This window comes from Gadus macrocephalus, chromosome 2 (assembly GCF_031168955.1).
Source record: "Gadus macrocephalus chromosome 2, ASM3116895v1".
In the NCBI taxonomy this organism is placed as follows: domain Eukaryota; kingdom Metazoa; phylum Chordata; class Actinopteri; order Gadiformes; family Gadidae; genus Gadus; species Gadus macrocephalus.
Genome location: NC_082383.1, coordinates 6,403,752 through 6,414,866, shown reverse-complemented (window position 1 = coordinate 6,414,866; position 11,115 = coordinate 6,403,752). Strand labels below are relative to the sequence as shown.

The following is an 11,115-nucleotide window of genomic DNA, read 5'->3' as shown; positions in this document are numbered from 1 at the left end:
CGTCGGAACGCCGGATTGTGACTGAACGTAAAACCCGCGAGTACGCCGAGGCGACAACAGCGACGACAACAACGACGGCAACAACAACAACAACAACAACAACAACTAGTCTTCCCGGATCGGCAGCTCGGAGGAGAGTTGTGCCTTGTGATGATTGAATACGAGATTGCGGTGAGACAGATGGCGCGCGCCGTTAACAGAGGATGTACGGAGGTACGTACCAGCAGACCCTTCTCTCCGGTGGGCCCCTCTCGCCCTGGGTGACCCTGAACACGTTCAAAAACAAAACACATCAATGAATAAATGAACAGACAAAAAAAACCACATACACTATTTAGATGCGAGAACATAGATGAGAACACAACGGCGCTTAAGCTGAAGGCCCCCACAACAACCTCCTCCGAGGTGTGCGTGCGGCTTGTTTTGTGGTCATGCCTGTTGTCTCTGTCATACGTGTATTAAGGGTGGTGTCTTATCATGAAGCCTTGCAGGCCCGTAGCAGCGGTGTCATGATGAATTAATTCAAACGTGTATGACTGAAATCTGAGCTTGAGCCTCTGGCAACGAGTCAAGTGTCACTGAGGGGGAAATCTTCTATTCCTTTTTGTAAATACAAATGCTGCAGTGGATCACGTCCAGAAACAGCTCCCTCCCCCAACCTATTGGTTGACGAGACGAAGAGAGCAGGCTGCGCATGTCAATTCTGTGGACTGTTGTTTGCAATCGCTTTTGTGTGTGTGAGTGTGTGCGCGCTTGGGTGTGTGTTGTTGTATTTATGGCAAGCGTAGACGGGACAGATGAGCATGTATATGCAAATCTGTTGGCCCAACTGCACATTGATATCTATGATTAATGATGATGGATGTGTCCATATGTATTTGTGCGTGTGTGCGTTTGCGGTGGGCGTGTGTGTGTTTTGTGTGTATACAAGTGCCGGTGTATGGGTGTGCATGCCTGTGTGTGTGTGTGTGTGTATCCGTGTGTGCGTGCATATGTGTGTATGCTTGCCAGTGTGTGTGTGTGTGTGTGTGTGTGTGTGTGTGTGTGTGTGTGTGTGTGTGTGTGTGTGTGTGTGTGTGTGTGTGTGTGTGTGTGTGTGTGTGTGTGTGTGTGTGTGTGTGTGTGTGTGTGCGTGCGTGCGTGCGTGCGTGCGTGCGTGCGTGCGTGCGTGCGTGCGTGCGTGCGTGCGTGCGTGCGTGCGTGCGTGCGTGCGTGCGTGCGTGCGTGCGTGCGTGCGCCAGTACATGTGTGTGCGTGGGCACTTACAGGTGGTCCGTCAATGCCAGGTAGTCCCAGCAGGCCTGTCTTCCCTTGAGGCCCCTGTGTAGGAACAGACAGAGACATAATCCACTGTAACGTCACATGAGGATTTCACCGCTCAGTTCCCAGACAGACCCACTAGTGCCCCCGCCCCCCGCCACCACCACCACCACCATCACCACCACCACCACCACAACCACCCCAAGACTTAACCGCGACACATCCTCCTCCACTTTGGCTGTGCACTACACTGACTACATTCATGAGTTTGTTCTGGATCTCACACTTCTTTTCATCCCTCCTCCTCGCTCTAGTTTTCTATTTCCTTGATCAATGTGGTCACCCCGCAGCACGGGTCGACCGGGGAGGCCTGGATGCTTGGTGGGGTGCACTTTTCCTGCACATTGATTTCCTGTCCACCAGACCATCCCAACGCCCCCCCCCCCCTCTCCACAATCGACCCCCTATCCCTCCCCCCCCCCCCCCACCACCATCCCACTCCCTGTGTTCTGATTGGGGAGCGCGAGGTGTTGGGAGCTTCACTCCGCCACCTAACCTGGCCGCGCCATGACAGATGTCACAAGGTCGCGGATTTCATTTTGGCGAGAGTAGAGTAGAGGAGAGAGAGGGGGCGAGGGAGAGGGAGAGCGAGAGGGAGGGAGGGAGAGAGAGTGGGAGAGCGAGACAAGGCACTGGCTTACCTTCTCTCCCGGCATGCCGATGGGACCCTGAGGACCAGGCAGGCCCTAGACCGGAACAAAGCATCCATCACGTAGAGGTTTAGAAAAACAGCAGAGGACAGCCAGCAGCCAACAGTCTGGAGGTCTATTGTAAAGTTGAATAAATGGTGAAAGGTGCTGCACGTACATGGGACTGTATGTATGTATGTATGTATGTATGAATAGAGGAATGTTAGTGTGTGTGTGTGTGTGTGTGTGTGTGTGTGTGTGTGTGTGTGTGTGTGTGTGTGTGTGTGTGTGTGTGTGTGTGTGTCCGTCCGTCCGTTTGAGCATGTCTGAGCGTCCGCATGCACACACCTGTGTCCCTGGGTTTCCTTGTTGACCTGGGGCCCCGATCTCTCCAGACGGCCCCTGAGGAGACCGACACCCATTAGTCTCACATATCAGCCAATCACAAACACACCTTTGTACGCTGACTAGTAAACAAAAAACATCCAAACTTTATTTATATAGCGCCTTTTGTGCAAAGTTGCAATGCAACGTGCTTAACAGAACAGTAAAAATACAGCCGTACAATTTGAATGCAACAGTACAGTGAAAATCAATGATAAATGTGATGTAATGAGTAAAACAATAGTAAATATCAAAAATAGAAATAAATAAATAAAAACTTAAGAGAAATGGATTCAAGAGAAAGCTGAGCGAAATAGGTACGTCTTTAGGTTACTTTTGAACGTGGCTACAGATTGTGAACAGACCGGTTAAGACTGAAACGGCTTACCGGCTTTAGCATAACCAACCGGTGCTCACCGGCTCCTGCATTAACCACACATTTCCCGCAGGTGGGCCGTCTCTTCGATCACAATATGGTAATTTATGCCTAATGAGGTTTGGTGCGGGGTTTAACGACGGAGGTACTGACCATGTTGCCCTTCGACCCCTGAACTCCATCAATGCCATGGATACCCTAATGGGACAGAAAGGAGTGGAAAGGACGATAAATCACATCAGCGGGTTTTTTTACCAGGACGCACGTGTCCTGACAAAAGGTCCTTACATTCATGTGACAATGGACATGGTGTCCTTGGGATTTCCAAGGTAAGTTTTAAAACGCGTCATTTATAGTTAGTTCTTAACATGGGTGGGCGGGATGTGTGCTGAAAGACACTGGGTTTCGATCCCGCGCGAGTGTCTGCAGCATAGCTGTAGGCATCCTTCCGCGAGAACCCTGATGCAATGATGTGTCCGAATGCACCAGTCGCACGCTGGACGAAAAGCCTCCCCGAAATACTAATAGGTTGGCATCAGCTCTCTCAATGTGTGGTGCCTAGGTGACATTGTTCCGCTTTGATGGAGAGCCGGATGAACGGCGTGTGGCCGGAGTCCATCGGTGATAATGTAGCGTTGACTTACAGGTTGGCCGGGGGGTCCCGCTGAGCCCCTCGGTCCGTTGAGACCGCGCGCGCCCTGGAGATGAAAACACAGCAAACAGTCAACAACACACACTTATCCGGACTACAGATGAGCCGGGTGTGAGGGCGGAATACTAACAGGCCAATCAGAGCTGTGGCTCGCTGATGGAGAGGGACGGGGAGATAAACAGGGAGATGGGCAGGGAAGAGGAAGAGGAAGACAGGGGAGCGAGAGAGGTAGAGAAATACTTCAACATTTTGTATGCGTTTGTCGATTGAAATTTCGTGTATGTGTTTGTCGATTGAAATTTCGTGCGTGCGCGTGTGTGTGTGTGTGTGTGTGTGTGTGTGTGTGTGTGTGTGTGTGTGTGTGTGTGTGTGTGTGTGTGTGTGTGTGTGTGTGTGTGTGTGTGTGTGTGTGTGTGTGTGTGTGTGTGTGTGGACCAAATAGGTGTGAGTGTGTGTGCCTATCATGTACCTGTGTGTGCAATCATGCATGTATCTGTTTGTGTGCACCTGCCTGCATTTCAATGTGTGCGCGTACGTGTGTGTGGCCGCGCGCACGCGCGTGTGTGTGTGCATGCATGCATGCATCTACTTGATAGATTTTTTTTTCCCCTTGCACCGTTTCTCTTTGTAGCCTGGCCAAGCCACCTGTTCCAGAGCCACATCTGTGATCTCCGGGGACACGATTGATATGGAAATAAAATCATTCAGGGCCCCTGATTTGTATCTGCACCGTCTTCTCCTTCTTCTTCTTCCCGTCGTCCGTCTACATCCCTTCTCTCTTATTCTCCCCGACGCCTAATCATCAAATGTCCTAAATGTATCTTCAGCTGGGCTCCTCGGTATTCCAACGGTTCTCCACTCCCCTCCACCATCCACCTCCTTCCCATCCCCATCCGTCTTTAACAGTTTAGGTTTTTCCCTCCATCACAGCTGCAACACGACGTCTCATCTATCCCCTTTCTCTCACGACTCTCTTCTCCCCCCCCCCCCCCACACCTCACTCGTTCTCCCTCCCTCTCTCTCCGTCTGCCGTCTCTGTGGTTCCCTCTCCCTCCATCCAGGTGATCCATTAAGATGGACGGACCCCCGCTGAGTCTGATCCCCCCCCCCCCCCCCCCCCCCCTGCCGGGCGAGGAGATAGAATGTGAATCAGGGCTAATCAGCCCGCCTGACTACTGTGCCTGCGGTAGCATCACTCTGGGATGCACTCTGGAAGCTTCCTGTGAACCTGCTGAGGTTTTCTCAAGGCGTCTCCAGATGGACCGGACACAGTTAGCCAGAAATGAATACAATGAAAGATTGTATAATTCTTTTGTATGTGCCAGGCAACAAATAGAACCACGGAATTTAATGTATTGTATGTGTGGGTTAAGTTTAAGCTAGCGTTTAGACGTTTTTTTATTCAAAGACCGCAAATCTAAGCAGTAATTGGTGCTCTCCAAAGATGTGCAACCTTGCGGTGGAAGGGGTAGCTTGTGTTGTTACGTGCGCTCTTCTGCATGCGTGTCTTTATGTGTGTGCGTGTGTGTCGTCGTTACTAACAGGTTCGCCTGGCTGCCCCCTCGGTCCGATCGGCCCAGTAGAACCCTGAAACAAACGACGGAAAACATTGTCAGCATTCAACCTTGAGATAAACAGCTTCATACACGGAGTCTTACACACACTGCCGGCACAAATACATAGAGGGGAACCATCACAACCTCACACTCGTCAAGCTGGATCAAAGCCTTCCGCCAACAGAATGGGGCACGTTTTAGTATTCCACACATGTGATTTACATGCAAAGTGGGCGATAGCTGTCATCTATTTCAAATAGCTTGAAAATGACTGATCTGAGGACAGCATCGAGAGGAGAAGGATCATGAAAGCACCTCCAACTGAATATAAGGCCTATTCTACTTCCTTTCAGTACCGCCGTGGGCTTGACCTGTGGCATCAGTTGTACTGTAAAGCACTCAAATAATCGGATAACAATCGTCTACACTTCCGATGGAGAGATCCATGGCATTCATGGCACTGTGGGACTAATGTCAACACCATTTCTCTATTTTCCTTTTGTTAGCTTTTCCGTAGCTAAGTGGCTAATGCTATATGGTCTAATTACTGGGGTGACATTGACTTGGGCATGCTCACCTTCTCTCCCGGATCTCCAAAGGGCCCGTGAGGACCTGGTTTGCCCCTGTCCCCCTTGGTGGGAAGAAACATATGCATTCATAACATGTGGGTGGCGAAACGGACACGTTTGCACAATTCATCCTCCTGGGGAGTCTGTGTTGTTTAAAGCACAAAGGCTTCTCACGGCCACACATCGCATTAATCTGAGGCCAACGCTGAGTGATGGAGAAATAGATGGAAAGACCAAGAAGCTTTTTTTTTTTCTTCTTTTGGGGTGTTGTGTTCCCACACGCTCACTCACTCTGTGTCCCTTGTCTCCCGGGAGTCCTGGCAACCCGTCAAAGCCTCTGTCACCCTGGGAAGGAGATAAAGGCCAGCGTTGCGTTTACACCCTCTGCGATGATGAAAACATGTGCTTGCACGTAACAAAAATTCACACAACTTGCAGAATGGAAATGATGTAAACGGCACCCATGATTGCATCTGTGCACAAATAATACAGATTCACATTAACACACACACACGAAAAAAACACACCATTTAGAATACATATACACACACACACACGCGCACACAGGCATTTGGATACATCCTGTGACGAAGGCTTCCATCTGCTGCGTGCACGCCGTTCTCATGGTGTGGGAGCTTTCAGATAGCTCGGGGTCTGCTTGAGCGTTGCTTTGACTGATAAAGACCCGCTGTTCAGCTGAGCCTATTATCAGGGGAGGCTGATGTATTTAGCAAAAGCGCCCATGCAGCTGCTAGGTACGGAGCCGATTCGCTTGTCAAACGGACGCAATGACGTTTGGGGCGCTAGGTGGATTCTTCCTGGCACACCGAGGGCTGTGGGCAGTTGGTGTGGTAATTCAGCACCTCTCCCTCTTCTCCGACAAAATGGCAGAATGCAACGCAACGCAAGTCCCGCAATTAGCCGTCTTGCAACTCAGCGTTTACAGCAAGTGTACGGGCAAAGGCTTTACCTTGCAGATATGTATTGACACTTTCTTTTTCAGCAAGCGAGCGAGCGAGCAAAGCACACCAATCAATTGCACGGCTTCATCCTCATCTTCATTCTCTAATACTTCAACCTCTTCTTCTTCTTCTTCCAGTGAGGTCCGAGGAAGAGATGTTTGATTCCCTTCTGCTGCAATGCGGCGCCCGTGGTAATTTTCTTTTCCCATAAAAAAATAAAAACCAACCTTAGTGCCTGTTTCTCCCGGCGCTCCGCGAGCCCCATCTGCTCCTGACCGCCCCTGGGAAAGAGAAAACACACATCCACAAGTCAACACACACAGCAACACAATACACACACTGACACGACCCAGAGACAATCAAGACACAAGTCTGGAAGAGAAAACAGCGAGCAGATGATGCCTCACGATTCAAAATCCGAAAAAGAAGAACGACAACTATGGATTAGAGTCTGTGAACGATAAATCTCACCCGTTTCCCCGCCCGGCCGTTCAGCCCTGCAGGGCCATGTAATCCACGGGGGCCCTGTGTAGGAGGTCAGCGGGGAAGCACAGTTAGAGAGGAAGAGGAGGTGATAGAGATCTTAACGGAGAGCCCGTGGGATACAGCAGGGATAAAAAAAAAAAAAAACATAGTTTTTGGGGGTGGGGGTGGCGGGGGGTCTTACAGAGTGGCCGTCGTCTCCAGCACTTCCCTTCAGGCCGGAAGGACCTAGAAGACCCTGCAACACAGAACACATCCCGATCAACGCAGAGCAAGCTACTGTACTTTTAGAATATGACGGTGCAGTGCAGTCACACACTAGATTTTGTTTTTTTTTTCAAACATCGGATTTTGCCATACAGTATGGAAGATGATATCTATACACAACAGTGGTGGAGAGAATGTACAGGGGTTGATGTGTGTTCTTTAGTGTGATGAAGTGTGATCCAGTGCTGTTAAGGGTCTCTTACCTCAGGTCCTGGTCGCCCCCCGAGACCCATCGAACCCGGAGGTCCCTTCTGCGAAATCTGGAGAAAATAAGAAAGAAATAGTTGATAAGCGGAAGCCACTTTAAAATCACTGTCGACTCTCATCGATTGGAAATCGTAACAAACGACATATCAATAACCTATTCAACCGACGATTTGAATTAATAATGACCGGCAATTTACACTGTGTACTTATTTCCCATTTATTAATTACCAAGCACATTGGAACCATTGTGTGTGTTATTGATTGGATCCATCCATTCATGCTACATTTTGTTACGCCCATTTATAACTTCATATGCTCAAGTACTCTATGCTCCATTACTTTCTAGAACTTCAACGGTTAACCTCTTGACAGCTGCGTTTGTTGCTGTGTCAGCGTTTCTGTGACACACAAGTGAGACTTCCCTACCTTGGCTTGCTGAATGATGGCATGCGCTTGGGCTTCCTGGGCAGAGACGACAGGGCCCTTCTGAGAATCCCCACCGAACTGGAACTGAAACGGCACAGAGAACACAGGATAGAGACACTCTCCCCCGGCTTGGAAAATGCAAATGAAGTTCAATCACACAGCTCCCCCTTGTGGGGATCCTCAGTACTGGGCTTGGTAGCGTGTGGCTGGGTTGAAGAGAGTCAAGCTCGATTTTCTTACTGGTAACATCAGCAGAGTGCCTGGAGGACCTGGTATCCCATCAGCCCCGGAAAGACCTGGGCGTCCAGGGGGGCCCTAGAGAAATAAGATCCATGTTATATTGGCAATGTGAGATTGTGTGTAGTGTGTGTGTGTGTGTGTGTGTGTGTGCGTGTGTGTATTGTGTGTGTGTGAGTGTGTCTGTGTGTGTCTGTAGGTGTGTGTGTGTGTGAGTGTGTCAGTGTGTGTTTGTAGGTGTGTGTGTGGATCCGTGGGGGTAGGTGTGTGTGAGTGTGTGGGTGTGTGGGAGGGAGTGACTGATATCTAAACGGTAAAAAAAAAAAAAAGGCTTCCCTATGAAAACATTTTGTGCTGTTTCCATTGTGCCTGCCACTCAGAATCTACGTCTAACTTCCTTCCCTGCCAACACATTTTTGCCTGAAGTCTTTATTAATACCATAATAAAGCAGGGCACAATTCATAAAAACATTAAAGACATGATTCAATTCAAACATTCATACGTCACTTAGTTGCTATGCAAACATTAGTCTACTGGTGCTTGAAGGAAGGTGAACTCCCCTGCTCAGCTGCAGTCCCACTTCACAAACAGAAGCTCATGCATACAGGGGATGCATGCTTTATACAGAATATATATTCAGTTATATACTTCAGGAGTAAAGTGTGCACAAAACCCTGGGTCTATAATTATACGTAATGCTTTCTTTTATTATTGACAGAAACGTTCATTCGTTCCAGTTTAGTGCATATTGTGAAGCCAGAGGTAAACAAGACAACCTTGTTTGTCTTGCTTTCTATAAATGCTCTACCAAGAACACTTGTATTTCTATTAAAGTGATGCCTTTGGAAAGTTTATGAAAAAGCCAAGAACACTCAAATGCATGCATGCACACACACACACACACACACACACACACACACACACAGGTCTATAATAGTGTCCTCAAGAGAAATTATTATAATCAGCCATGTCCATGTGCCATCGCCGAAAGCACAGCATGTCTAGCACACAGTCAACCGGGTCATTACGTTTCCATGGATACATCCTAATAATCTGAGGTCATAGCCAAGCCCACATGCCTGCCCCAGGGATGTGGTGATTGGTCAAACTGAGGTCAAGCTGACATGTTCCCAGGAGTCAGGCCAGCCACTGAATGTAGTGCTGGGAGGCCCAGAGAGGACTGCAGAGACACTCACCAGTTCACCGTGGTCTCCCATGGGTCCCGGGGGGCCGGGGGGTCCTGGCATACCGGAGAGACCCTGTTGACGAGAAAAACAAACAGACACACACATGCACAAACACACACACACACACACACACACACACACACACAAATGCACATTCACACACAGACGACGAGTTAAAAAGGACTCCTATACACTCCTTTAAATTTTTTATATCAAAAGTTGAATGACACCACGTGACGACTGGAATGCTGACCTCTATCCCGGGAGGGCCCGGTGGTCCTTCTATTAATGTCCCCTGGTGATAAACACACACACACACACACACATAAACAGTGAGTCACACAATACGCATCACAAACACAGGACATAGTTCAGACCCAGGGAATCAGTCACTAATGGATTACCGGTTCAGCCACCGCCCGCTCTCCCTTCTGGCCCTTCTCTGCTCGCAGGGATGCCTGAGCGACAGACAGACAGACAGACAGACAGACAGACAGACAGACAGACAGACAGACAGACAGACAGCAGTCAGTCAGACAGACAGAGCAACAGACGGAGCAACAGACGGAGACAGAGTTCACGTCACGGTGTGTCAGCCGGCTAACGCCCACACACACAGCACCGGCTCGTGGGTCAAGTGTGCTACAAGGAGATCAACCCCCCCCCCCCCACAGAAAGTGGAGAAGCCGCTCACCTCTCCGTCCCACGTCCTGGGCCAGGTCTCGCTCTGCGAAGCTGTAGGCGTCCTCGTAGATCTCGTACTCTTCGTACTCGGAGGATGTGGCGTTCTTCAAGTCCTCGTATTCCAGCATCTGGGGAGAGAGGTGAGACGTGGTGGAGGAGGATGTTACAAAATGGAAGCGTGACATCTGAAGGGAGTCGACAGAGGCACTGATGCCACCTCTGGGAAATAATGTTTCATGTGATGATCTCCTAAAGATATGGAAGAAACGAAAAAGCTGCATGAGAGCAAGCATCATACAGCAAACTCAATATGATATTCAAGGACAACATAGATATTAGATCTTTTCTTAAAAATGCATAGATCCCACTTATAAAAACAACTTTTCAGTTAAACAGTGGAATGGTTAAAAAACCTGATTGTCTCCCGGCACACAGACCCACCTCATAGTCGGTAACATTGGGACCCACGGTTACCGTGGAAACTGAGAGATCGTCATACAGGTCACTATCACTGTACTCCTCCACCACCGGCCTTTTGAGTGGTCTGTCCTCCTGCACAGCGGCAGAAAGAACATGCACACACACACACGCACACACACACGCACAAGCACAACCACAAGCACACACACGCAAGTCAGGTCGAGTCACACCACACTGAACTGAGGACACACTTTCCGTGGGCACGGCACTCGCCCAGTTTCATTAAAAATGACTGCATGGATGTGGGTGTTGTTGATTGCGGTGAGGCTGCAGATGATCAGTTTATGACATTGATGCGGTGTGATTCGTTTAGGCGGGTCATCGTCACTCTGAGACAGGAGAGAATTAGTTCCACACACGAGAAGCCGACGGGAACATGTTATGACATTGCGGTGAAATTAGTTGAGGGATGAAGCAACATATGTGCCACTTCTTCAGCGTTAAAGGCAATATAATGACGACGGCGGGGTTCCTGCGAAAACCAAAATCGGAACAAAATGACAGAACGTGAAACAAACCAACACACAGACACACACACACACGACTAGGGTCAGAATATGCGTGGCAAAATCACATATTCTGTACAGCCGTGACGGCAAATATCTACGACTCGAAAACGACGAGTTGGGGTCGGTTGGGCTGCATCTTCCAGATGGGGGGATTTCCCCCAAACGAGGACCAGCGCGGACGCCGGG

The 11,115-nt window shown here is 49.4% G+C and overlaps 1 protein-coding gene across 1 annotated transcript in view; it reads right to left on the bottom strand.

The window, feature by feature from the left end:
* The window catches only part of col5a3a (collagen, type V, alpha 3a), a 54,540-nt gene that overhangs the window by 23,364 nt on the left and 20,061 nt on the right, over positions 1-11,115 (bottom strand). Inside the window, 21 exon segments of the mRNA XM_060075105.1 lie at positions 222-266; positions 1,267-1,320; positions 1,962-2,006; positions 2,298-2,351; positions 2,863-2,907; positions 3,354-3,407; positions 4,904-4,948; positions 5,495-5,548; positions 5,778-5,831; positions 6,676-6,729; positions 6,920-6,973; positions 7,116-7,169; positions 7,402-7,458; positions 7,832-7,915; positions 8,072-8,146; positions 9,266-9,328; positions 9,510-9,551; positions 9,661-9,714; positions 9,951-9,971; positions 9,973-10,068; positions 10,382-10,492. Coding sequence (XP_059931088.1) covers positions 222-266; positions 1,267-1,320; positions 1,962-2,006; positions 2,298-2,351; positions 2,863-2,907; positions 3,354-3,407; positions 4,904-4,948; positions 5,495-5,548; positions 5,778-5,831; positions 6,676-6,729; positions 6,920-6,973; positions 7,116-7,169; positions 7,402-7,458; positions 7,832-7,915; positions 8,072-8,146; positions 9,266-9,328; positions 9,510-9,551; positions 9,661-9,714; positions 9,951-9,971; positions 9,973-10,068; positions 10,382-10,492 — 1,215 coding nt within the window.